Here is a 27,861-nt window from a genome sequence, read left to right on the forward strand (position 1 = left end):
AATGTCTCCGTTCCTATGAGTTATGACTTTGTTTTTAAATAGGACTATAATTGTATGACAGGAATATTAACTTAAATTAACCCTTAACACGAAATCCCAGTGTAACATGATCATGTCATGATTTATAGAGCGATCTGGCTTACATTGTATGACAAAGGGTGTTGATCGATTCCTTTTTTGGTGTTTTGTTTCATTGATTCCCTTTAAGTTATTAATTTATTCCGTCTTTTAAACCTAAAGGACACAGAGGCCATGAAGAGGGCTCTGGGGCTCATCGACTCAAAGATGGGTCAGGCTAAGAACTGGCTGAGGGATCCAAACGCTCAACCCGGTAATAAACGTGTCTTCCACCTTAAACTAGTCATTCTGCCGCTAATCATGTACGCAGGCCGATGACCTAATTGAATTTGGTGTCATTATTGGTAGTGTCTCACCGGGCATGTTGTGCTTCTAGGTGACCAAGGCGAGCAGGCCATTCGACAGATCCTGGATGAGGCCGGGAAAGTTGGTGAATTGTGCGCTGGGAAGGAGCGCCGAGACATTTTGGGCACGGCCAAGACCTTGGGCCAGATGACCGACCAGGTGTCTGAGATGAGGGCCAGGTACATCATAAAAGACTTTCACGTGTCACTCTGATTAAATAGCCTAATGATATGTTACTGTTTGTTTTCTCGAATATGCACAGTAATTAAATTTCAATTTGAAATTTGTTTTGATAAATTCTCCTTTTGTACAGTAGTTCAATTTTCCATCCGTAAGGGGTTGCGAGTGTATGTTATTGGAGATTACAGTGTGTAAGAGTGGAAGTAATATCCCTCTGCTGTGAAATTTGATTATCACCAGGGAATCGAGTTACACTCGATTAAAAGCAGCTGTCTGGTATTAATCTATAATCTACTTTAACCCCTGGTTGTGTTACTTCTCTGAAAACTGGGAGATGCCTCTGAGCCTAGTTTAGAAAAAGAGGCTTTAAGATAGGAAATACCTTTCTTTAACAAGGGGGAGCATAAGGCTTAGGCTTTGGAATAAACCAGCGTGTAGATGTCTGCATGTGTGGCCTTTTCAAAGCACAGCGATGCCGGAGTTTGTGGTATCCATGTTTTTTCTGTCTACTGCAGAGGTCAGGGGGCAGCCCCAGCCGCCATGCAGAAGGCCCAGCAGGTTTCCCAAGGGCTTGACGTGCTAACTGGCAAGGTGGAAAATGCTGCTCGCAAACTGGAAGCTATGACTAACTCCAAGCAGGCGATCGCCAAAAGGATTGATGCCGCACAAGTGAGTGATTAACCCCTCGTACGAGAGAGTTTGCCTCACAAAACATGGATTCAAACCAAAAAGCTTTTGGTGGTGTTTTGAGTGTTTTTCTTTCCTGTTTCAGAACTGGCTTGCAGACCCCAATGGTGGCCCAGAGGGAGAAGAGAACATCAAGGCCCTGCTCATCGAGGCCAAAAAGATTGCAGACATGTGCGAGGATCCAAAGGAAAGAGATGATATCTTGCGCTCTATTGGAGAGCTTGCTGCAATGACTGCCAAGCTCTCTGATCTCAGAAGACAGTAAGTTACTTTGCTTACACACTTAATTACAGCGTTTCAGATGCTTTAATTTAATTCAATACTTAAAAAAGTTCAATAATTTCATCATCCTCACCTCGAACTATAAAAAGTTCAAATTTCCCCACACTTTAAGTGAAATACTGCATATTTGGATTAAACTGGCTCTTTGAAAGCTGTCATATTCAAAGTGATTTCATAGTTCTTTGCACTCTAACTATAGCTGCCAATCCACAGATGTAAGTTCAGCCATATCTTTATAATTAAACGCCACCTCAGACATTTTTGCTATTTTTAATTTCCTTATAGGGGTAAAGGTGACACTCCCGAAGCCAGAGCTTTGGCTAAACAGATCGCAACAGCTCTGCAGAACCTGCAGTCCAAGACCAACAAAGCTGTGGCCAACAGCAGGCCTGCAAAGGCAGCTGTTCATTTGGAGGGAAAGATCGAACAGGCGCAGCGCTGGATCGACAATCCCACAATAGACGACAGCGGTGTTGGTGAGTCTGGCTCTCATCCTCACCAGCTTCCTCACTTATCTCTCTTATCTTTTTCTCTTACACTCCTTCACATTCTTTCCAGTGCTCCTGTGGCTAAATCACAGACCATAGGCTTTTTTTTTACATGGAGCTTTCTACTGTACTCTACATTACACTGCGCTCGTCCCGTCAGCGCTGTTTCATTCTTTAGTCTCAGCTTGTCTGCTGAAAACCTGGATTTCATATATAACACAGCTGTAGGCTGGCTGTTCTAAGAAGAACTGCTTACCACAATATAACAGATGAAACATAAAAACAACAAAAAGGACTGTTGGTCATACAAAACAAAAATCATGATGGGAACTTTTCTCACTTTTATGACATTTTGTAGACAATTGATTGATTGATTTTGAATTAGTTGTACCTGTGCTTTATACAAATCTTAACAGTGTTATGGCATTATTAACATTTTAAAAACTCTGGAAGGATATTTACATTCTTATTTCAGAAAAAGTAGATGGCTTATCACTTTAGTACATGTTTGCTTGTGTTAATGTACCAAGAGTTTATGACATAATGTTTACTATATTTTTTTTCTGTGCGTGTTTCCAGGCCAGGCAGCAATCCGCGGCCTGGTGGCAGAGGGCCGCAGGCTGGCCAACGCTCTGCCGGGGCCTTACAGGCAGGAGCTGCTGGGTAAATGTGAGCAGGTGGAGCAGCTCATGGCCCAGCTGGCCGACCTGGCCGCCCGTGGCGAAGGGGACTCCCCTCAGGCCCGTGCTGTGGCTCAGCAGCTCCAGGAGGCCTTGAAAGTAAGACAGCTCACAGCAGTCCCATTCCCATTCAGACGTGGAGCTTCACTGTGATACTGAAAATCAGGATTCCTGCAGGGAGACAGACAAACAACCCCCTCTGCTGGTTACCAGTGGTGGAAGAAATGCATAACTAATAAGTTCAAGTAGTAACGGCACTGTGGTAAAATGGAAACATGAAGTAAAAGTGAACAAGTTTTAGGAGTAAGATGTGCTCAAAAGTAAAAGCACCCTGTCAGCAATTTTTTGTTAAGACAATAATTCATAATTTATTTATATATATATATATATATATATATATATATATATATATATATATATATATATATATATATATATTAAAATCAAAGCTCCAAACTCCTTGAAACCGTTTCTACAAATTACTTCCTTGGTGTTTCTATCAGTTGAACTCTGAAACAATTGTTCATGAATCTTACCGGTGGTTGAAAGACAATTAAATCAACAAAAACAAATTGAAGGTTTATGTTTAAAATAGTTGGTATAAGCCTGCTTTTCTCTGTTTATATAAATGTTCATTGAATATCTACAGGTCCTCTAAAATATATCTCTCTGATGATCATAAGTTGCAGCCCTTAGTGTATTTAAGTATGTATTCTATCAGCGGGTATTGAAGCTCCATCAGAACAGATTTATATTATTAATCTCCATGAGTCTGCTGTAACATCTGTTTGTCTTCCTCCCAGGACCTTAAAGGGAAGATGCAAGAGGCGATGACTCAGGAGGTGTCTGACATCTTCAGTGACACCACCACCCCCATCAAGTTACTGGCAGTGGCTGCCACAGCGCCCCTGGACGCCCCCAACAGAGATGAGGTCAGTGGTACAGTCACTCTGCTCCTAACTGTGATTTAACTGCGCTGGTTGATGTAGTAATTGTCAGGATGTTGTGTAATTTCTAACTGGCCCTTTTGGATAATTGTTTTATTTTATCGTGTGCAGGTGTTTGATGAAAGGGCTGTCAACTTTGAGAACCACGCCAATAAGCTTGGCACCACTGCAGAGAAGGCCGCTGCGGTCGGCACGGCCAACAAGAGCACGGTGGAGGGAATCCAGGCTGCCGTCAAGTCAACAAGAGACATAACACCACAAGTATGTCACAGTTTACTGTTTATATTGTATCTGTTCCTGTTTGTCTGCCCTCCACTCCGCATCACAAGCCACAGAGCTTGAAGTGTTTCTTGCTTCTTGAGCCAAGTTTGTAAACGGTTGTCTATGGACAGACATCTAATGGTTCGGTTTGTCTTTGAAGGTGGTGTCTGCGGCTCGTATCCTGCTGAGAAACCCTGGCAACCAAGCTGCGTATGAACATTTTGAAACAATGAAGAATCAGTGGATTGACAATGTGGAAAAAATGACAGGTGAGCTACAACAAACATGCTTTTAATTTCCCTGATGGTTCGTGATAATTCCCTATATTAACACATTTTGGGTCTCAAGTTTTGGTGGACGAGGCCATCGACACCAAATCTCTACTGGATGCCTCAGAGGAGGCCATCAAGAAGGACCTGGATAAGTGCCGTGTGGCCATGGCCAACCACCAACCTCAGATGCTGGTCGCCGGCGCCACCAGCATCGCCCGCAGAGCGAACCGCATTCTCCTGGTCGCGAAGCGAGAGGTGGAGAACTCTGAGGATCCCAAATTCAGGGAGATGGTGAAAGCTGCTTCGGATGAACTTAGCCAGACAATTTCTCCGATGGTGATGAACGCCAAGGCTGTGGCTGGAAATATCCAGGATCCAAGTAAGCTGATGTTAATCACAGATTTTAAGATTACATTTCTTTATGTATTTCTAGTAAGTGGTAGTGTGTTCGTTTTGATCGCCAGGTCTTCAGAAGGGCTTCCTGGACTCAGGTTATAAGATTCTTGGGGCTGTAGCAAAGGTCAGGGAGGCCTTCCAGCCGCAAGAGCCAGACTTCCCACCACCTCCTCCTGAACTGGAACAGCTTAGTGTAAGTCCTCGAATTTCTTTTTAACAAAGATTTTTCTTTGCATTTTACATTTTTAAGTAATTGTAGTGGAGACAGAGTAGAAACGGCTAGAATCAAACCAAGGCAGTTGCAGTACATGAAAGTGTTTAATGCTACATTTATTTAGAGTCCAAATCGACTGCCAAACCATAATCACTTTGACTTGTCCTCTTAGCTTAACGATGAAGCAGCACCACCCAAGCCTCCTCTTCCAGAGGGTGAGGTACCTCCCCCCAGGCCTCCTCCTCCTGAGGAGAAAGATGAGGAGTTCCCTGAAGCTGGCGATATGGCTAATGAGCCCATGATGGTGGCGGCCAGGCAGCTCCACGATGAAGCCCGCAAATGGTCCAGCAAAGTAAGTCAACACTGTAACGGGCTTCTACTCTGAAGCCGTGTGCTACAGCGTTAACCGTGCTCCTGTTGTGCCTCGCAGGGAAATGACATCATCGGCGCTGCCAAGCGAATGGCCTTGCTCATGGCAGAGATGTCACGTCTGGTGCGCGGAGGCGGCGGAAACAAGCGTGCCCTCATCCAGTGCGCCAAAGACATTGCCAAGGCTTCTGACGAGGTCACACGGCTGGCTAAGGAGGTGGCCAAGCAGTGTACCGACAAGAGAATCCGGACCAACCTGCTCCAGGTCAGTTCACCTGTCTTTGTCAAACGGCGGAACAATGGCTTTAGTGGCTTTTCACTGCGGAAAGACGATACTTTGTTGTTTTGGTATTAAATGTCCTTATTGCTGGCCTCGTTTCAGGTGTGTGAACGCATTCCCACCATCAGCACTCAGCTCAAAATCCTGTCCACAGTCAAGGCCACCATGCTGGGTCGTACCAACATCAGCGAAGAGGAATCAGAGCAGGTAGGCAACGTTTTGTTTTTTAAATACATTTTCCTGAAGCTAAAAGATCATTCCAGTCTCATTCATCATTAAATCTCTCTTAATGTATTTTTCCACCAGGCCACTGAGATGTTGGTCCACAATGCTCAGAACCTGATGCAGTCTGTGAAGGAGACCGTCAGGGAGGCCGAGGCAGCTTCCATTAAGATCCGGACAGATGCAGGTTTCACCCTTCACTGGGTCAGGAAGACCCCCTGGTACCAGTGAGAGAAAGGCCCCCTGTTCCCCTGCCTCATGCTGGAGCTGCCCAGCTGTCCATGAGGACCCTGAATGGGCAGATATATACTGTATCAGAGCTATGATATCCGTGCCCTTCACTCTAATATGGGTTTCAACATTAGTCCCAGGTCCTGTCTGTAACTGTTACTGTTGCTGTTCTAGTAGAATGTAAACAATGGGACTATCAGTACGAGTTATGGGTTAGATTCTCACTGGGAACGTTTTTTTTTTCCTAAAGTGTGTAAAAAAATATGTTTTAAAGCTTATTTTGACAAATCCCAGGAAATATATATATTTTGATTAGCGGTTGGATTTCATATAATGTGAGGTTGATTGTTTTTGATCTCTTCTAGACACAAGCCACAGTAAGTTAAATTTAAATAAGATTTTCTCAAGAGGCATTTTTTTTATATCTTTCTACTGATAATGTAATTATTATCATTGACTCACCTTTTTGCTAATAAAAGCACACTATATTTAGGAGTCGTTACAAGTACAATGTAGGCCTTCGCTCAGAACACACTAAATATATCCAGTGGTATTACTGTATGTCTGTTTACAGTATTCTTTATTGTCAAGTGAAACAGAAACACTGTTCCTTATTTGACCTTTTGTAATGCAATTGTTGTGATGTTTATTTTCTTCAAAGTTCTGCCAAAGACAGTCTGCCACGACCTTTGAAAGTAAAGCTGTCGACCTTTGGTCATCGATTGAGTATAAGGGCTACTTACTTACACAAGCTAATTCAAGAAATAACTACAATTTCTAATGCAGGTATAGATGAAAACTGCTTTCAAGCCTGCATTCAAGTCAATCTATGTTTGGTTTCACATGTTGCTTTGAGATTACATGCAATAAACAGGCTTGTGCAAGCGCATAGTTTGCTCACGCGTCAGGCCGGCTCTGCCAACAGAAACGCATGTCCCTTTATCTTCACATCACAAAATGCCCATGCTATTTTACTAAACTTTTCTTGTTGCAACATGCAAACAACATTGTTGGAGCAAGAGGATGGAGATTTGTAGCATACATCAACGAGAAAAACTGCAATTGAAAATTTTATGCGATGCTGCCAATTAAAGAATCATTGCTGGATCTATACCACTCCTCTTTTGCAGGGTCACAGGGGGTCCCATGCTGATCCGATGGGTCGTGAATCTTCCACAGATTTCCCTGCTGTATTATCAGATGGGCTCGAACTTTACATGAAATTTTCCCAGGGCGCTGACAGGAAAAGTTCATTGAAAATGTCCCTGAACCTAAACAATCACGGAGAAGCACAGAGGCAGCTGATCCTTCTGCCTGCCAGACGGGGACGACCGGCTCCTACTGTCCTACTATACCGTTTTCTTGTTGCTCTCCGGAAACCGCAGCCAGGAGGAGAGGTGTAGCCACGTCAAACTTCTGGTGAGGAAGATGATGGAAGGTCCCTGAAGACTGTTGGCTTACCTGCAGATAAGTCATGACCTTGACACACATTTTTATTTTTCAACTTTTCGTCCGTATGGTGAAGTGAGGAGGGTTCAAACTTGATAATCAACATACAAATTCCTTTCAGTCATCAATGTTGTTCACCGTACCTGTCAGTGGTTGACATGTTGTGGCTGTTGTGGTGTTTTTTCTTTGTTTTTTTAAAGCTAATTTCATAATGTGGCAAGATGAAGTGGGTGAACCATGACGCCTACTGTTGGAAGTTGAGCACGACATATGATAACCAGAATTCAGTGATAGGAGAAATGCAACTCAGAGATTAAATTTCTTTCGCAAGTGCACTCGATCTAATTTCGCTTTTTATTTGATTTTCACTGACATCACAGCTTCAGACTAGAAAAGTCCAGTGCATCTGAACCACTCGGGCACTAGGTTTATGTTTATTTAGGGAAAGCGCATCTACCCGCATGCACAGGTACGAATGATAACGTCGTAGATGATGTGCAGCCTGACGGATGACCACACACTCTGACCATGGGGCCTCCAGCTCCTGGTGAGGCCGGGGGCCCCCCGCTCCGATCGGTGCATTGACTTTGTGTCTTCACACGAATCTTCCATCGCGTCCATTGTGTTAAACATTCACCAGGGTTACATTTTCACACCGGGAACGGGGCCATGTTTTAGTCTCCTGTGGAAAATGTGGGCAGGCTTTTAATTGAACTGTATCCGTAGGTGAATCAGCACAGCGATGACGGCAGATCACTACTTCTCCTTCTTCTCCGTGACTTGATTTCAATGCACACTGCCTGAGCCTGGGGGAAGTGACCGGCCCAGCCTGAGCCCGCTCCCTGGACTTAACCATTCATTCATTCATTCATTCATTTATTTCCCTCGGTTGCCTGCTGGGGACCAGTTTCCCCATCACCACCACCACCACCACCACCGCCGTCATCTGTGTGGAGGGTAAGCCGCAGCCGCTTCACTACTCTTCCCCCGGCAGTGAGCAGTGGCTTCCCGGCCTCCACGGCGTCAACACACCCCGGTGCAGGTTCACACGTCCGGCGAAGAGGCGAACATGTCGACGCGGGGGGACACGGCGTTAAGGTAAAGCACCGCGACACCGTCAGTCAGTCAGTCTGTCTGTCAGTCAGTCAGTCAGTCAGTGCTGCTGTGTGTCGCGCGGAGGGTCCCTGGGTCGTTAGCCGCTGCGGCTAGCGGACAATTCACGCAAATAAGGTCTCCGGCGTTGCGGTGGACTGTCTGCGGGAGGAGGAGGAGGAGGAGATGGGGGGGGGGGGGGGGGGGGGCGCGGCGGCGTGAACCTGTGAACGTCCCACCAACCGCAATGTGGCGGTTAAAGCCCCTCGTTAGCATCGAAGGCACCGGACCGTTGGCCGTTAACGGTGCTAACGGTAGCTAGCGGCAGCTAGCGGCGGGAGAGGGGGGGTTCATTATCACATGACTGGCAGACAGGAATTGTGCTTATTACAAAATAAATAAATAAATAAAGAAAGGTCACAGTTTGTTGTGACGCGCGATATTTAGTGAGGAAGGGTTCTCGTCTCTATGAGCTCAACGTGTGGACACATTTGACAGACAGGAAGTAATAACAGGTGGTGCATATTCAGAAGGGGTTGTGAAATAGGATTTCTCGAGAAGTTTAAACATCTTGACATAAGTTTTCGTAATGAAGTGATGTCGTTATTAGTGTGACATTCAAGTGGTGCAAGGCAGCTGGAAACCGCAGCTTCTGCTTTTGCCTAATGTGAAGTGACTGGTGCGGCGTTCACTTGACTTGAGGAAAAGACACTTTGAGTCAGTTTTCAGTTTTTCTCAGTACGAAGACATAACAGGAACGACTAAATATGTAGTTTCTAATAATAGTGTGTGTTAAGTCATGTAAAATAACATTATTATTAAAATGGGATAACGTAGACTGTTGAAAGCATCACTAGAGTCTGAAAAATAGTCATCAATAAATTCACTCCAAGTCAAAGGTAAATAATAATACATCAATTATGTGCAAATTGTGCCTGTAAATTATGGCAGTAAGCGTACACTGCCAATTTCCCATCAGTCTTAGTTTGACTTTTCATTAAAAAAATGTTTTTAAACAAAGTGTGATGAAAACTGTCAATTCAAAATTTCTCATTCTTGAAAGAACAACCCATTCTCCAAATATGTCTTAACCCTCTAACAACATGAAAAACACACGTTAGAACTCATTTTCTCACATTCACATTTTATCTGAGTGTAAATTAATGTGTACTTATTGCACATTTTAGATATGGAAGAGCAGTAAATTAACTTAAATCAAACGTTCTGATGCTGTTGGAAGTTGGTTGTATAATATGTATATACAACTGCAAAACTTTACAATAAACAAAAAACATCTGTAGGGTGAAAAAAAATGACAGATTAGTGTCTTTAAACATTATCATTTAATCACTGTTCACCGTAGTGTTCACCTCCGTTCCCACTGACCCCAAACGCAGCAGAGAAAGCTTTACAATATTTTGAGATGTGTAGCCAATCATATGCCCAGAAGACACTAAGGCCCGCCTCCTTCCTCCTCCAACCAATCAGCGTTGGCCAAAGTGGAGCTCCAGTTCCTGTAGTCAAAAAGCACGTTGCTTTGACAGAGAGGAGGAAGCTTTTTTGGCCATTTAACTATCACGTTGTGCGGCTGATTTTTTTCTGACACCATGCCAACTGCAAGGTAAGAGGCAGCAGTCCTCTGATGTATTATAATTCTGATGTCATACAATCACATTGCTGCTTGTCTTTTGAGTAAGTTCATTGAAAAAAATACTCATGCCAAACTTTATTGATTTCCATGGCTTCACAGACTCTGTATCTTCTTTGCCATTTATTGTAAATTAACTAATTATCTATATTACCCTTTTTTGTCAGGAGTTGCCTTTGACCACTGTGATATCTTTTACCTGAACATTTCTACATGAAGGTGGTCATGGGGGAAATTAGGAATTTATGCACATATGAGTTTTTCAGAGAATGATAATCCTTTGTTTTGATCTTCACAGTGTGCTGACGTGCCTGCTGTGCTTTTCATTTTTTTTCTAATCTCCATCAGATTGGGTTTGCAGTTGTACATTTCTCAGAGAGTTAACACCCATTCATGAGTCCGTCTACATGTTTGTTTGTTTTTTTGTCACTTCATTGTTCAAGTTCAGGTGAAAAAGACCATCTGTGAAAAAGATTTGGGACCGTCTCCCATCAAAGTTTTAGTGATTAAATTCAGCTAATCAGAAGCAGATGATTGGCTGTGTCACAGCAGGTTGTTTGTTTCGGCTGGTGAGTGGGAGTTGGCATAATACAATAATGTTTTTGTCTCCTCACAGTGAGAACACTCTTTTTGGGATGGGAAATCCCTTGCTCGACATTTCAGCTGTCGTGGACAAAGATTTCCTTGACAAGTGAGCACGAGCAAATCATTTGTTTCCACTGATCTTTGCATTTCTGTGTCTTGTCTGACCTAAACACATTATTCTTTTTTTTTTCTTCAATTATTTCCTGAAAGGTTTGGACTGAAACCAAACGACCAGATCCTCGCCGAGGACAAACACAAAGCCCTGTGAGTCAGAACTTCACTTGGACACCAACATGTTGAAATTATACGGCACCAAATAAGGGCCACACTGGTCATTCATACCCACTACTACCATCTTGACACTGTATGCTGTGCTCAAAATAGCCCGGTCATAAATTAGACCTCTGTAACTTGGAGCCTCCGAACTCGACACGCCCACATTTTTCCTTAAATTAATTTGTACCAAACTATAACGAGACATCTTTGGATTTACTACTGCTTTAGGCTAAAATAGGATACTTTAGCTCCGTGCTATGGGACTGACTCTAGGGAATTAAATAATAATCATTAATTCATTCAGAGAAGGTTTTGCTAAGCGTGCAGATTCTTTTTTCTCCCTCCACGCTGCAAGCAGATGCCTAACGGTAATACTATAAGCTTCCTCGAAAACGTGGTTGTGTGTCGCAGCGCTTCCCTCGTTTGAAATGCAACTGGACCTAAGCGTAGACTGCAAACAGCAAGAACAGTAACTTACTTTAACACGGGAGCTATTTGATTTAGTTCAGACGGCGTCTTTTCTGGGAATTTGTTGGTGTTTTAGTACAGGTATTAAAAGTGCACCATCTGTAAGTAAGTGGTGGTGAGACGGAGGAGTTTGAGTTTTCTTTCTGACGATTCAAAGGTTAAACAATTGTGTATTCCACACGGGGGTTCCAGTATACAAAGTTTGCTGGTGTTATGGTTGAATTATCTTTGATAAGTTTTTCCTGTTGTTCTTTTTAGACATTGTTAACGATGGCTGGTCAGAGGAGTTTAGAAGTCGACAAATTTTATTTGGAACATTCCCCACCAGTTTTAAACTCTTTTTATCCAGAGGACACTTCTTCAACCAGCCAAGTGCAGTAGTTCAGATGAAAATATGATAATTTACAAAAAACATGTTACAATGTAAAAAAACAAAACCAAACAACCTTGATTCAGCTTTGCACCAAAAATCAATTATTCCTTGGTTCATGGCCTTAACTTTCCATCAGGTATCAATGAAATTTGAATAGTTTCTCACAACTTTTCATTTTCTGGTCATACACGGGTGATGCTTGGACACACTCATGGCTTTGCTGTTCATTTAGCTCACGATGGAGCTTTAACAGATACTATATGTATTATTCAAACATATTCTGTAGCCAAATGGTCGATTCGCTGAGCACCAATGCTCTTTTATAGGAATTCATTCCTCCACACTCGCACACTGTTACCTCCAGAGCTGCCCAGCACCGAGAGTCTTAACTGTTGGATGTAAGATAGCCACTTTCTTATCTTGCTGGCCACTGGGTGCACCGATGCAGTGGTGTTAAGGAAGGAGCAAGTGCTGCTTTTCTCATTTCCGAAACCCAAAGTCGTCCTCGCCCAGTCTACAGATTGAGACAAGGACCTTCTGGTCACGTCATGCCTTTTTAAACTGTTAAGCGGTGGCCCAGGCCCCAAGAAATTGCATAAACTGGCTAAACTTACTGTCATATAACAATAGCATTAATGTCATTATATGAGTATATAATGTACGTTTAATGTAATGTATAAAAACTACTGCAAAAAAAATCTCAGGAATCTCATTTAATGAGTCCAGTTTTTGGGGTTCTTTGAATAATACCCTGAAAATATGGATGTATGATCTTCATAGCTATTGTTGCTAATATTATGTTATTGATTCAACTGTGAAATAAAATGTATTGTAGTTATTGAATTCATAACATAACTTTAAAAGGTAATGTTTGTTTGTATGTTTATTAGCAGAGCATAAAGTTGAAGAAAAAAAAGCACTAGAGTAATGCATATTGGCTCTAAAGACAAATCAGTGAATCAGATCGTCTGTACCTTACAACAGAATACCTTGTCGGGTCTTGTTACTCGACAAAGGGACACATGCGACCTTGGGCGGCAGTGGCACAAAGCAGCATCATCAGCACTGTTGCTCTCCTCCGGCACAAAGGCAGCAGTGTTATCTTTAGCCCAACAGACACCGTTCCCTCCACATTCTACACAAGGTCAGGGTAGGATTAGCATGTGGCTCTGGCGGTTAATTCCCAGCACAATGCATTTCAATGCATACAATACCTCACACGCAGCCGCGCAGCACGCCTGTCAGTTTGTATCTGAACGTACATGTGGTATTTTCTTTGCATCGCATTATCTGTTAACCGACTGATTATGGACGACTGTATCTTTACATTCCTGAAATATGAGCCGCAGGGTTCCCGATGCCATCGTGTGGCCGGTGACACCCAGAAACACTTCATTGCAAAAAGGTCAAATACAAGGTCATTGATCCATAGATGAAGAAGAACTTGGCTGAAGTGTTGTGACAAATAACATCATTACTGAAAAGGCCACAATAGACTTACAAGCCCAGTCAGCTAACACCATTGTTGTGCTTATGAATCCACAGAGTGTAACGTGATTCATTTCTTCCCCCTATCGCCCTGGTGGGGCGAGAGATCATTGGATGCAGTGCACTGTGGCCAAGCCCTAATTCAATTATCAAGTCACAGCAGAGCCCACATAATCCTGTTGTGGCTGAGAAATGGCCTGCCGTACAGTAGAAACCGTCAACATCCCTGTTAGTACTGGCTGGGGACTTCATGTTTTTTTCTTTTTCTGACCACAGCTGACACAGCTGTGGTTTTTGATGCCTCTCCCGTAGTTTAAAAATGTGAACCAGTCAAATGACACAAGACATATCAGCGTCAGTCTTGATTATCGATACATCGTTTGTCATTTATCAAGCAAATATTCAGTGGTTATAGCTTCTCAAATACGAGGGTTTTTTCTTCATGTCCCTGCCGCTTATCATTACAGATTGAATAACAAAGCCATGAGTTGATCAATCAACGTTTTGATGATGATTGGTTACAACCTTGCAAATATGGATATTTGCTGAATTATGACAGTAAGTGAATATCTTTGAGATTTTGACTTTGGATCGGACATTAATATTCGCACCAAATGTGTATTGATCCACAACTGAAATTAGTCCGTCAAAAATGCTCAATTTACTCGTGTTTGAGTTTAATTTGCTGAAGAAACTGCAGTGTCCTGCTGTTTAAGGATATTAAATATATAGGAGTCTTTTTTTTTTGAAGACTGAAACTAAACTGTATATTTGTGACCCTTTTTTTTTTAAGATCGACATCTTTGGTCGGAAACTTGTTTAATTTTTTTCACAGCGGGTTTGTTGGCAAAGAAAGCCACCCGTCTTATCCTTCTCATGAGAACTAACACAGGATCTGCTCTGCTGAAAAAACACAGACTTCCCGAGTGTCCTGGCCGCTTAGTAGTTAAGACGCATACCATGTAACCGCAATGTCCCGGGTTGGTTTCCGGCCCCAGACCATTGTTGCATTTCATATCACTTACTCTCCCCCCACATTTTTCCCGTTTGCATCGAGTATCCAATAAAATGCCAAGAGAAATCCTTAAACAAGCTGTTCTGTTCATAAGTCATGCAGTGTGATCTCTCAAACACAGATAGAATCGTTCACATAAGGCAACTGCTGCTGCTCAGTACTTCTATATTAGTGGTTAGCGGTTGGGGAGTCATGTTGCTGTGCAGGTGTTGAACTGTAACAGCTTTAATTTAGATGCTATTTTCATGGTGGTCAGTGGTGATGCAGTTCAAAAGATGTTGGTTTTGAGAAGATGTCGGTTTTTCAGTGGTCGCCTCGAGTGTTTTTGAAAATGAGGGTTTGAGCGGAAACCAATTAACCAAAGCACCGTCTGTGACTTCCTTTCTGCCTGCTTACACACATTGTCATGCTGTCATGTAATGCTTGTAGGGCTTTCTCCCTTTTTTTATGTTGTTGTCACTGCTGCCATCATGTGGCTTGAAATTATAAATCTGGCTCCTGCAGGTTTTTATAACCTGCGAGGATTCAGGGTTACATGTCGTGTTTTATGTCACACGATCAGACAAATAAGATCATGATATTTTCTATGTAAAGGTTGTTTTGATTAACAGTAGTTTCTCTTTAAGTATATGCTGTTGCATTTCATTTTTGATTATAGGCCTTTAGAAAATTGATGATGTTAGAACTTGGTTGTTGTTTTTTTATTATCATTTTGACTCTTTTCCATTTTTTTTTAGCAGTGAATTTCCTGAATTGTTGTAAATGGGGTATGTACCTTTTGTGGCCAGCAGGAGGCAACATTAGCCTGCTGTTTCTACCTCAAGGAATCTCCAAAGGAAACAACATGTCAAGATAATGAAAACACGCCTCTTCCTGCAGGAGATGTAAAATTATAATTTATTTCAGGATAACTAGGCATTACAGGGGGTTTTCATATTTTTTTTAGAACATGTAGCATTTCATTTTAAACCAGCCACCCAATCCCTCCTTGGCTTGCTAACCACATCGTATTAGAGCTAATGATTATTAGTGTCAAATGAGCGAGTCAGTGTTATTGAAAGTGTATTGTCACCTCTGTGGGGGGAGAAAAAAAGTCAGCTGGCTCGTGAATATTAGTCTCGTTCAAACATTTGTTTTATGGCTCCCTCTGTCCGATGATAATTAATTGTTTACTTTCTCATCTCTGGATGATGGCGTGACTCCTTTCAGAGGTTGTTTGCTCACAGCAATTAAGTTCATCAGTGCTCATCCTCCTCCTCCCTCCCTCCCCTCCCTCCCTTTCTCCCTTTCTCTGTGCTAAATGCAGATTAGCAGCGTCACAATCGCATCCAGAATGAGAGTAAACTCCTCATTATGCCGTGTGACCCTCTGCTGCATGAATTATTCAGGGCTGCAGTGTTAGTGGCTGGCTGTTATTAGCATTCCCGATGGCGAAAGAAAGAGAGAAAGAGGGAGCGAGAGGCTGGGAGGCTCATATCACTGACAGGGCTGACTCAGGGGGATCAGCGCTGGATTGAGACACACATCACACACACATCATCACACGACACAGGAGATCAGTGGAGGTGCCTCTCCACTCGCACGCCCCGCTGTCTGTGTACATCTCACACACCCCTGCTGCTGCCGTGAAGCTCAATCTGCTTACTGGGAGGAAAACAACAAAGGCCCCTCTCACTGAGTACATGCTAAACACTCTGGCTCCTGGGTGTGCGTGTGATAGATTCTGCTCTGTAAACACACTTGACTCTACCCCTCTTTTTTTTTTTCTTCATTTTTATGGTTTTAATATATAACGAAGTGAATCGTGAGTTGTAGAAACCCCCGGCTGAGCCACCCTGGTGTGTCAGGAGGAGAAACGCTGTGTGTGTGTGTGTGTGTGTGTGTGTGTGTGTGTGTGTGTGTGTGTGTGTGTGTGTGTGTGTGTGTGTGTGTGTGTGTGTGTGTGTGTGTGTGTGTGTGTGTGTGTGTGTGTGTGTGTGTGTGTGTGTGTGTGTGTGTGTGTGTGTCTGCACTCACATGCAAGCATGCGTGCAGGAGCTGCATGTGCTTGCCATGGTGCCACTTCACTGGATGCACTCATGCTTGACTGAGTGTGTAGACACATTACTAACACACCCCCCCCCTTTTTTTTTACTTCCCATTTCCCTTGTCTGTTGCTGCGGCTGAGAGCTGTACTACAGTACTTAAAATCACCTCCGCCGGGCCCACTGGCTGCAGAGGTCAGAGGTCACGGGCCTGCATCCATCAGGCGACCTCTGCGCCAAAGAGAGAGAGCAGAGATTAATGGCACTCAACTGGTAATTGAGACATCAGAAACATGTTCGGCTGCCAACCGCGCTGCTGTTTATGTTTTATTGATACGCATGAATTCAACCATTTGGGGCACTTGCACAAATCTGACATGCTCACCAGAGCCGCACTCAACTGTGAGAAATGTGGATCTAGACCTTTTGAATTATAAAACAAGAAAACTTCTCAAATAATTGAAAGGAAAGGAGAAAAAAAACCCCTCCTATCTTGTTCTGGTTTGGTTTGTTTGATGAAACACTGTCGATGCAGGGTGCATTGCTCTGCAGTCAAAGCATACATGCGGCATTATGAGAGATGGCTGATGCAATCATAATTAAGGCTTGTCCTTGCCGGAGCTACAAATTTCTCCCTCTGGAGGAAGGCGGCTGCCAGCAGGTGGTGCCAGAAGGAAACATCACAAGTCAAAGGGGGTGGAACAAACATAATCCACATCTCTGTTCATGTGGGCGTCCCCTCTACTCCCCCTCCTCTCCCTACAACTCCCCCCTTTTAAAGAGCATTTTATAATTAAAATGTGGGTGTCTCAGCCAGTGCGTACAGCATGTTCAGTTGAGGAAATCATCCTCAGGGCTATTTTTAGTCGCCCTTGTTCCCCAGCAGCCACACAGGAAAAGCCACTGATGGTATCTGCCCTTATACATGTAGGCTAGTTAGTACACTGTTTGTGCAGATCAGTTTCTCTACGACTAGCCTGTGCGGGGGTAGAGACGGTGTAGGCCTCGCTGGTGAGCATGCAACGCGGCCCGTTTATTTAAAGTTCACACTGGGCCATATGGTCCCCGCAGTAGGGGGTGTTGGTGGAATTATTCACACGGAGCGTTCTGAATCACCAAGATCCTGGTATCAACCTCCGAGATAAGGGGAATGTCTCAAAGGCTTTGTGCTCGGGCTTCAAATCTCGGTCCTAGAGAGAACACCAGAAGCCTCGTCCTTTGCTGACACACTCCCTCTTCCCACTCTCTTTCTCAATGTGTCCCTCGCTCTCTCTCTCTCTCGCTCTCTCTCTCTCTCTCTCTCTCTCTGCTATCCTCACACAAACACACAGTCACTCTCGCACTCCCTCTCCCACGTCCACACAGTACAGTGTGACAAACAACGCCACCCTCTGCCGCGCGAAGCCAAAAACCTGTGACATTTTAGAGGAAATAATGTGAACTCATCCTCCATGACCAGATTTTGCCCCCGCCGCCTAATCCTTGAGTGCAGCCTAATTAAGTACAAACAGCGGTCCTCGGTTAATGCCGACAAATGGGCTGCTGCCGCTGCTGTTGCTGGATCGGTCGATTATTAAAGGGATGCACAATTGTTGTTTCTGCATTCTAATGCAATTACTCACCCATTAGGACCATGTAATTGTGCCGTCATTAATTGTGCATCCAGTCTTTAATGCGAAAAGGCTCATTGTAAAGAGTTATGTTGTTTTTTTGTTGTTTTTTTTTGCACCCAGGGACTCGAGGCAGGTCTTCTCTCTGCTGAATAGGGATTTACCCAAATGGATTGAGATACGTGAACGATTGCGATATCGTAATGCTTTTGTGGAAATCAACATTCATCCATTACTTTAGTCTATTAGAAGATGTCAGAGGCTGGGAACAAGGCCTCGCTCGCTGTTTGAATCATGACTCATTTGTGCTCAGTACTTTTATGCGCCTCATTCTTCGCCATCTATTCCCATCCTGCTCTAATGTTCCACTGATAAGAATGTCCTATTCATTCTGCGTTCCTCACCGGTTGTTATAAAGAGAGACAGAGTGAGAGGGGGGAGAGAGACTCTGCAGGCATTGAATGAAAAGCACATCTATTTCTGAGGGTGCGTGGAGCACGGCAGAAGATAATTATTGATTTGAAATAAGAAAAGATAAGGCTCAACCTTGAGCAGCCCGGCGATAGCGCGCGGAACAGAATAATTAATGGGCCTGTCTTGTGTCGGGACAAGCTTTCACAGCGAGACGAGCGTATTGATTTTAAACAGATAAACTGCGTAACCCTTTGTGAAGGGTTTGACAAACAATTTAATTGGGGGGAAAAAACAACAATATTCCTCACCCTTTCCATCTCCCTTTCATCACTTCCTCAAGCTGTTTTTCCTCCGCCTGACCTATGGAAACAATTACTGTGCATCAGGCCCTGCACTGCCTCCAGACTACCAAAGAAGGCTGGTGTAGGATGCACACACTGATTGGGGAATCCAATCAATGGTGGAACCTGTCTCCACTCCAGATGCTTGTGTTGAAACTGGGATTACTGAAGCCTTTTAGCTGTGTTGCCCCTTCTGTCAGAGCGAGAGAAAGATGGATCTGCCTGTTTAAATGTACCTGCCTGCTCGAGCTGAAGCGGAGACAATTTACTGGTCCTGTACAGCCCTCCTCCTCCCTAATCCCCGAAGGAGAGCTGCGGAGTCCTCTCACTTCTTCCCTTGCCCTCCCCTGATTAGTGATAGGGGCCGTTTGATCATGTTTCCCTGCCTGTCCTTGTGATTTGTAAGCTGTTTAAACGTGAGCGAGGCAATTAAATAAGGACGAACGACGCGCAGGAAGAGTGGGTGCCGCGCTGATCATTAGCGATGAATTACCCTGGTGTGCACTCAAACACTTGGGAGGACTTTTCAGGCGGACCACTCCCGAGGATCCAGATCCAATCTAGCCATTGATTAACAGAGACTTGTTCTTCCTGTGAAATCACTCGACTGGGATTTTCGGGCACTCATCCGGTCTTATCGAGATAGGCTAACATCAAAGGCGAATGAAGAGGGATTGGGTAAATGGGCTCGCCTTGCCCTCCATGTAAGAGACTTAGAGGAGCAAATCTTGAATTATTGCCTCATGTAAATAATCTACTTGGCCTGCCTTGGGGGAGGTGGGAGAGGAACTCATGAGTCACTCGGGGCAGAGAACACTCATAGTACTTTCAGAGCTCTCATATTTCCCCTGATGGGGATCAGCAGTGGGGGCTCCATCTCCAGGAATGTAAACAACACAGTGTTCCTGACTTGTGTGATCTGCCCCAACAGTTTGAACGTGCTAAGCCGGGGAGATGTAGAGGTATTCGTTTTTGAGGAGAACGCTCATACCCTCTGAATACAAATGTTGCATTCAGGAGCTTAATTCCCCTAATTTGAATATGATTTGATTTAAGCTGCATAAATAAGTGCCTCTATTAGTCTCAGATTGGAAGGTATGAAATTGAAAAGTAGCACGGCGCCTGTAGTTGAGAGTGGTATTTAACCAGTGTGTCAGGGGCAGATGTTACATAACACTGTCCATACATTAGCAGTATGCATTGTTGGAATTGCTCCTCCACTGAACAACACCGCCGGGTGTTTTTTTCAGAAGCGGAGGTTACTGGCTGAGGACATTTTGTTCAAAACAATTTCTCTTTCTCTGCTCCCTCCCATCACCGAGTGAGCCCAGGCTGCAGTGGATGGAAAGGGATTTTCTCTCCCTAAATGGCCAAGGGGGCCGTTTACGGTGTCACTACTATGGGATCACATGATGTTTGAGGGTGTAAAGGTCTCGAGGCAGCTGCTCCTTTTCGGATGGGATTTTCTGAGGCGTCCAGGAGCAGGGCCCCATGCTGTCTGCACTGAAAGGTGGAGCAAATAGTTTTAGGGAAGAAGAAAAAAAAAATCCTCAGTAGCTGCGTGTCTATTTGAAATGGGTTCTGGAGTCCCTCGGCTGCCTTCATGTTATAAACACCCACAGTGCTCAAATTCTTCCTTTGTCGAGAAGTCATAACAGGTGTCTCAGGAAGGATTTTTTTTTTCCCCCCGGTTAGCATATTTTCCACTTGCATGGAAAGTTTTTTTTTCTTTATTGGGAACATTCTGCCCTGGGTAGACCTCTTGCCTTGAGACATGATATGCAGACTTTCTTTGAAGCAGTAAAGGCTACTTTCACACTTGTTCAAAATTCGGCCATGCGTAGTTAAACCAGGTTGTACACCTCTGGCTGACATATGTTGGTAAGCCGTGGCACAGTTTGCATACAGATTAGTCTGGTCTGCAGCGAGTCTGTATACAACAGATGCAACATATTTCTAAGTTCAATCTTTCAAGCATGCCCTCCCACCCCCCCCCCCCCCCCCCCCCCCCCAATAAAACAAACAACCTTTGACCTCCCGCGAAGATGTTTTTTTTTTTTTTATCCTAAAAAGGGAAAATCATTGGCACTGTGCAGCAGAGTCTTTACATAACCAGCACCCCTTGGGATAATTCTCAAGCATTTTCTCAACAACCCCTCTTACTCAGTTAATTTAAGGGTGGAATTACACAGAGCGCCAGTGGGAATGGTCTGGTACACCTTGAACTATTTACCATCTCATTGGATTTTTTTTCTTCTTTTTTCCCCCTGATGTAAATACGCTTACAAATGGACAGTCTTCAATTTACAGTAGGGGGAAAATAAAAGTCAATGACCTCCTAATGTGCCGGATCATCTTGACTGCAGCTAGGTCAATTTCCTGAGCAGAGTGGACATGTTTGTATAGCCAGCCCCCTGGGAGGCTGTTTGTGTGAGCGACGCGGAGAATACACATTATTCATGTTCGCAGCTCCCCAGATAAAGACTCTATCTCGCTGCATAGCCCAGCTTTGTATCATTTTATGCATAAGCATTGAATACTATTGATGTTTGAAATGGCAGTATGATGGGAAAATACACACACACACACACACACAAAAAGAAGATAGAAGTGGCTCTATTTTTTCACTGTAGTCTCGAGAGTGTTCCTTTGGTTTGTGTTTGAAAACCCGACGATTGTTTACTCCTCATCCCCCAATGCCATTTCTGTTTTTTCTTGACTCATTGTGTTTAGTCTGTAACAGTCATTTCGAAACTTTGCTGTATGGGTCAGACATCAAACGTTTAATCAGATGTGGTCTCTCCCCAAACACGTTATCTGGCGATGAGATTTTTGTACACAAAGAAATTGGAACTCTCAACAAAGTGGAAAAAATTAACATTATCTATTATTTATTTTGTTCAGGGTACTTAGATTTGAATTTTAATGCCCATTTTGGCTTTAATATTTTGCCAACTAAAACCATGTGTGGACAATGCGACTCTCGAGCTATTATAAGCTTGACATTTAGACTTTTACTCTCTTTTCACCTCCTGCAACACTGGTGGTGAAATGTCTCAACTAACAAAACCCAGCATTTGCCCACCTCTTTTTCTCTGCCTGTTGTCCTTCTCAAGAAGTTCATATAAACAACTTTGACTTTAAATGCTACATTGAAATGACAGTGGTAAAAATGTATACCCATTCTCAGGTTTATTATTTTGCAGAGTTGTCTTGCTGCTTTTTTCTTGACAGCTCAAAAAGAAGAAGTAGAAAAAACATTACTTGACCCATAGATTCTCAATGAAGTTGTCCCCAGGTTATAAGCTCAACTAATGAAAATTATTATATTTTGATCAAAGGGATATATCCAAATAGACTAAACTGGAGGCGGACAGATAGAGTTTTTGGCATCGATAGCATCGTTATTTTCTATAACTGTTAACTTATTCTCAAGTTAATGTTCAGTTGTAGCCCTGCCATGTGCTCATAATTTTGAAGAAAATAACATCCTTAAAATACAGTGGTCACTTGATGACCACTTGTTACGGTCTACTTGATGAAGTCCAATATTCACTCTCATTTTTAGCTCTGTTTTTGTTTATTATAAGTATCATGATAATTATTATTATATGTTTGTTTTAATCATATATATACACACACAAGTATTGAGGCATTTGTATTCTGTGTTGCGAGGAAATTATGACACGTTGATGGTGATAAAAAGGTCAAAGAATCACCAAGGTCATTAGGATCTCAGGTGACTGGTGAGTGTTTTTCACTCTTGACATTTTCACACCCTCCATGGTCCCAGCTGCTCTTCATCGATACCCGTGCAACCTGAAATTCACTCTGTGATTTATCTCGAACATTGTCTCTCGTAACAACTCTTGTCCCTGCTTTACTCCAGGTTTGAAGAAATTGTCAAGAGGAACAAAGTTGAATACCATGCTGGTGGCTCAACCCAGAACTCAGTGAAAATTGCCCAGGTAAGTCTTCCCCGGCCCTCTGCACAGTGAGCCTGAATGTGTTTTGAATACACAGTGGCATGCTTTTAACCTTAGATTTGTCAGCCTGGCAGCCCTGGGAATTCAGAGCATAGCTGCACAGCAAGTTGACACATTACAGTTTTAGGTGTTGTGAATCCATCAGACCTGCCATGGAAAAAGAAAGGCGGGAAGGATTCACAATATTTCCGGGTGTTATCTAGCTGGCCTAATTTCCTGAGACATATCAAACATAAATTACAGAGATTTACAAGTAGATGCAATTAACATGTCACAACAAATGATATCAAACAACGCTGATGTACTCCCTGGCTGTTAGACAGATTTCAGCATCTAAAAGAAATTGGTGATTGTCCAAATCTAAGATGGCAATCAGAACTTGAGAAGATTATTCACTAGATCCTTTATTTTTTATTGTTGTTGTTTTTTTTGTTTTTTTCAGCAAGTCTCGAAATTTGACATGCAGTGATTAGCTGCTGATAAGGCTTGGGTCTGCTCACAATAAACAAAGAAAAAGCATCCAGCTGAAAAATAATTCTCCTCCAAGGAAAAGAAAAACGAGTGCAGAAGCTAATTGAGAGGCTGATGTTTGTGAGAGCGCAGACTCTTTCTTGCGTGTGGGTTTTTTGTTTGTACATGTCAGTTCAGTGTGTAGAGTTCGTATTTGTACACACACACACGCTTGTGTATGCACGTGTGTATATGTGTGTTTCTGTGTGTGTTCGGCACAAGATAGATACAGAGAGAGGGAAAAGAAAGCAGGCAGGCCCTCAGGCTGCCACCATCTCCGTGCTTTGGAGACAGTAAACATCCTTTAAACAGACACGCGGAGCTCTGCACCTCCATACAAACACTCTTTAATTATCGAGATCAGAAGTGTTTGCATAAACTTCAGTCACTCGCAGACATTAACTGCCGACTTGATTTTTTTATTCTTTCGGCAACAACTTTCGCTAATCTTGTGAGCTTGTTGAGGTTGGATTTTTTTAAAAAACAGCAGGTTCACTTTTCCAGATGAGTCAATTACAACCCTTCAAAACTGTGATTTTCAATAGATTATTTCTGCCTTTCTTGTCATTACACAAGCCAAAGCCATGGGTTTAGTTTGGTCTGCCTCAGTTAAGACGTAGACCTTGACACGGATTTTTCATGTTTTATGTAAGAAGACATTGAAGGATCTGCCCCGAGGTGCGCATCCACCCTTTTGGGAAATCAGATAGAGAAGGAGATTTTTTTCGTTTCTGGCCCTTTCTGCAAAAAAGAGCTGTCATGGCCTCTGTGCCATGAGGGGAGCATTCAGTCAACTAAATTGGTCATATAATGGCACCGTAGACCCCAGTCAAATGTTATTCTACTCTGTTTATTTGGATATTTACCCCTTTCAGAGGGGAGATGTAGGGCTGATTCTGAAATGCTCAAGATAACTAGAGTGTTTTCGTCTCACACCCAGAAGTCTCACAAACAGTTTCTGTCAATATATACCTTGAAGCGCTGACTTTTCCACATTTCACTTTCAGTTGATGGTGTTCTTTTATGAAAAATGTATAATGCATAAGCGGCTCCCAGATTATCACATTGTAGCACCTGCTGTATGTGAAACTTCAAACCCTGCTGTATTGTGGAAGCTGAACCTTCAAACACGAATGATATGCACTGCAGCACTGAATCCACATCAAAGCGCCCACTGACTAAATGAGATGCTCGATCCAGGGCAGGTTTGCTCGGGAGCACCATCGCCGCTGGAGGAGAGAGAGGTGTTCAGAGGATTTCCACTGGAATCGCTGCACACGCTGGGAAACCCAGGGTGTGGGAAGATCAATGCCTTTGCCAGTAGAACTCGTACTTTTCCCCCAAACCCAGCCGCGTCGTCGGAGGCTGTAATAGGTTAAATACTCCCGCTTCATCCCAGTTAAGATTTCTGCACTATCAAGGAAAACCTAAACCGTGGCTTTAAGGGAGATACAGAATCGATGGTAATTGGATTTAGTCAAATGAGAATTGACCAAGCTGGAGCTTAGATGGATAAGTATTGTTTTCCTCTAACCACTGCCTCTGCCCTGCTCTTTGATTCAAATCTTCCATAGCAGTGTTTGCGAGTTGTGGATTGGTTGCACTCAGTGCTATCTTAAGCACTGGGACACTGCTTCCTTTATTTATTTATTTATTTATTTATTTCATGGGTTATGGCTCCTGTCACTACTTATCCGTATTCAAAGCAGACAAACTAGAAGTTCTAAAGTAGACGTATCAACACACTTGTACGTCTTCTTTAGCCGTGCTCCAGCGCTCCTCAATAAGCTTTAGATCTTGGTTTAGATCTCGTCGGTGAAGTCGCAAGCTTGTTTTCAGAGCTTCCTGGCTTTGATCGCAAAAGGAAAGAAATGCAATGATAGCGGTGGGCTGGAGGTTGTTGTCTTCGCCCAGGCTCAACCAAGCACCATGCCCTGAAGGGGCATCTGACATAAAGGCTCACCTAGTGGATGTTGCGGAGCCGTAAGGTAACAAAAACCAGCCTGGCGTTGCTTGCTCACATGCGGCCTCACACATCAAAGGGCTCCTTCTCAGGTAGGGTTCGGCGGGGAACCACATTTTTTTTCTCCGGTCATTTACAAAGTTGAAGGGGGAAAGAAAAAAAACTACGGGCGTTGCGGGCATGCGATCCAGAATTTGGTACCACTGAGCACGCATGGTGTTTATCACAGGTGACAGAATCGTTGGGGGGACTTCAGTTGACTGGAGGGCTGTATCAAGAAGCACAGTCAATTCATTTAGACAGAACATCAAAGTCCCCAAACAGCTCCTTGGGGCCCAGAGATTGAAGTCTGAGCAGAGGCAGGCTCGCAGGGAGTTATTGCTGCTGCCGGGGAAGTAGATCCTGCTCGGAGTGCATCGTGTACACCGTGCATTCTCATTACGATCCTCACAAATCAACACCATTGACGTATTTTACTTCTTTGCACTGTAAGCAGGCTTTGTACCCATCCACCAAAGGCCCAAATTGCTTTGTGTAAGTGCGCTCGTTGTGAATGTCACCAAAAGTTCTGATGAAGTATGTTAGATTTTGTGTGGCGTTTGCGCTCCGCATCATCAATTCGCCGTGAGGCCTTAATTATTGTTTAGAGCGCGAAAGCTTTTGAAAAATCTGCTGTCTCTGTTATGGTTATGATGCCTGTTTAACATTTCCTCAGACTTGGTCAATCGTGGAAGGGGTGAATGGGGCCCAGGCTTGGTTGTTGGCTCTGAGCTCTTAATTGGAAACGCATGTGCGCCACACTGCTCAAAAGTTGTATTCAAAAAACAGAAAAATCCCACAGCACTACTTGCCGTAGAAAAAGGGTCCGCACCAGCTCATATTTTGTAGGGGAATACTTAAACTGGGTTTGATGTCCCATTGCAGGCATTGACTTATTTCTTTGGGTGAAAATATTCCATGACCTAATGTTTGGCTTCTACAGCTCGTTTTGTTAAATAAATAGAGAACAGCAGCTTGCCTCCATTCAAAATGGGCTAAATGAAGAAATACCTACGTCTGGTACCACTTAGAGAAGAGAGGACAGTTAAGGAGAAAGAGTGGAGCTTTTGTGTTCAAACTATGTGGCTGAACATTCGGGAGGATGTGCTCATACGCTTAAAGAGGGCATTCAAGATTTTAGTGTTGCTTTCTGTTTTCACTTACATTCTTCTCACACTTGATATGAAATAGCGTTAAGACAAATACCCTTTGCCTGTGAAGAGTCTTGACGGGCTTTTGACACGTTTGATGGTGGACCGTTTCTTTAGCTCGTGGGTTCTGCTCAAGGGCTTTGACATTTTAGTTTTTTGATCACATGGAGTGAGCTTGTAGTTGCATAGGCCTCGGTGCAGCTGTGCTGAAATGAGAATGCTAATGACCGATTAAAACCTGAACCCTGGTGGGCCTTTGAGTTTCACACCGCAGAAATCAACCCTCTCAAGTATGCGCCTGTTGTTAAAGCAAAAAGCCTCTTGTTTGTTTTAAGACAGGTTAATTGCCGAACCACTGTTAGCCCCCGCTCCGAGCCGTTTTTTTTATGGCACCGGGGTCTTGCCGTCTCCCTCCCCATTACGAAGCAGCTGAAAGGTCACAGTCTGTTAAGCTTCTTGTGAGAGATGCGTGAAACCAAATGGAATTTTCTCTTTTTCTCTCTCACTCCCATCGCCGCTCATTCTAGACCCTTGCAGGTGTGCAAGTGTGCACTTCAGGGGCGCTGCCGTTGTTTTCCCCGGCACAAGCAGCGGAAGCGAAGGAACGCCTCATTCGCTTTGATGAGTGATGTGTTCATGCGTGGGCTTCAATGTCACCCGCCATGAGGCAGCTGTGAAGTCGCAGCTCACGTTTGTGGTGCCATTTACTCAATGATGAAGTGGGGAGATCTCAGTTGGTTCCACATCCACGTCCCATTTGCGCACACATGTACGAACACACACCGTCTGAGCATGTGTTCCTCCCACCTCAACTGTATTGTGACTGTATGTCACCGCTAATACTAGTGTGCATTAAATCTCTAGCTCTGTGATCACAATGATAAAGGTTCACTGGGCAATTATGCATGGCTTTGCCAACACAGGGGATTTGTTAGCAGCTGATGGCCCTGCCATGTGGCGACTTCTCTCTTTCATAGGAAAATCATTTGTTTGATTACATTTTTTTCCCTCTCAGAACGGCAAGATTTTTTTGGTGCCATGTTAAGAAATGGCACAGTTTTCTGTTTAGGTGACATATTACCATCCCCATTGAAGTTGATTTGCCGTCAAATTTGCGACTTAATTTAAGCTGCCAAAGGGAAGACGTGGGGAGTAGATTGTAACTCATAAGTATGCATTGGAAAGAGTGTTGATTAACATTGAGGGCTCGAGAGACGTACTCACTCAATGTGTATCATCTGGCCTCAGAGGCTGGCAGTGGAATTGAATGTGATATCTTGCATAACGTGTCCTTGCCTTAAGTCCTTGATTCCAGGCTCAGGAAGAAAGGCTGCACCGTTGGCTTGCTTGCGTTCTGCTTGGCTGTTGCACAGTTACCCGAGCTCCAGGCGAGCTCTGAGTGAAATCTGAAAGGACCTGTGAAACAGGCAGTTGTCTTTATATTTGGCAGCATTCGCACGTCAAATTACAGAACGATATTTTGCACAGGACACTTGG

General features: G+C 43.6%; 2 protein-coding genes across 3 annotated transcripts in view; both read left to right on the top strand.

Annotated features, from left to right (window-relative positions):
- The window catches only part of LOC118286959 (vinculin), a 24,142-nt gene extending 17,282 nt beyond the window's left edge, over positions 1-6,860 (top strand). Inside the window, exons 7-21 of the mRNA XM_035611609.2 lie at positions 241-331; positions 455-602; positions 1,119-1,272; positions 1,376-1,551; positions 1,858-2,048; positions 2,640-2,839; positions 3,544-3,672; positions 3,799-3,948; positions 4,109-4,217; positions 4,297-4,599; positions 4,685-4,809; positions 5,003-5,182; positions 5,261-5,464; positions 5,582-5,686; positions 5,786-6,860. Of these exons, the coding sequence (XP_035467502.2) occupies positions 241-331; positions 455-602; positions 1,119-1,272; positions 1,376-1,551; positions 1,858-2,048; positions 2,640-2,839; positions 3,544-3,672; positions 3,799-3,948; positions 4,109-4,217; positions 4,297-4,599; positions 4,685-4,809; positions 5,003-5,182; positions 5,261-5,464; positions 5,582-5,686; positions 5,786-5,932 (2,412 nt within the window). The 3' untranslated portion in view covers positions 5,933-6,860. The remainder of the gene's footprint in view (positions 1-240; positions 332-454; positions 603-1,118; positions 1,273-1,375; positions 1,552-1,857; positions 2,049-2,639; positions 2,840-3,543; positions 3,673-3,798; positions 3,949-4,108; positions 4,218-4,296; positions 4,600-4,684; positions 4,810-5,002; positions 5,183-5,260; positions 5,465-5,581; positions 5,687-5,785) is intronic.
- A 942-nt stretch (positions 6,861-7,802) lies between these two features.
- The window catches only part of adkb (adenosine kinase b), a 97,071-nt gene continuing 77,012 nt past the window's right edge, over positions 7,803-27,861 (top strand). The window contains exons 1-4 of one of the 2 annotated variants that reach the window (XM_035611612.2): positions 7,803-8,479; positions 10,738-10,812; positions 10,917-10,970; positions 22,605-22,683. In XM_035611612.2, coding sequence (XP_035467505.1) covers positions 8,451-8,479; positions 10,738-10,812; positions 10,917-10,970; positions 22,605-22,683 — 237 coding nt within the window. In that variant the 5' untranslated portion in view covers positions 7,803-8,450. Of the gene's footprint in view, positions 8,480-9,975; positions 10,095-10,737; positions 10,813-10,916; positions 10,971-22,604; positions 22,684-27,861 lie in introns of those variants that run through there. The other variant, XM_035611613.2, reaches the window with a different exon arrangement.

The sequence above is a fragment of the Scophthalmus maximus genome, chromosome 16 (assembly GCF_022379125.1).
Source record: "Scophthalmus maximus strain ysfricsl-2021 chromosome 16, ASM2237912v1, whole genome shotgun sequence".
Lineage (NCBI taxonomy): Eukaryota > Metazoa > Chordata > Actinopteri > Pleuronectiformes > Scophthalmidae > Scophthalmus > Scophthalmus maximus.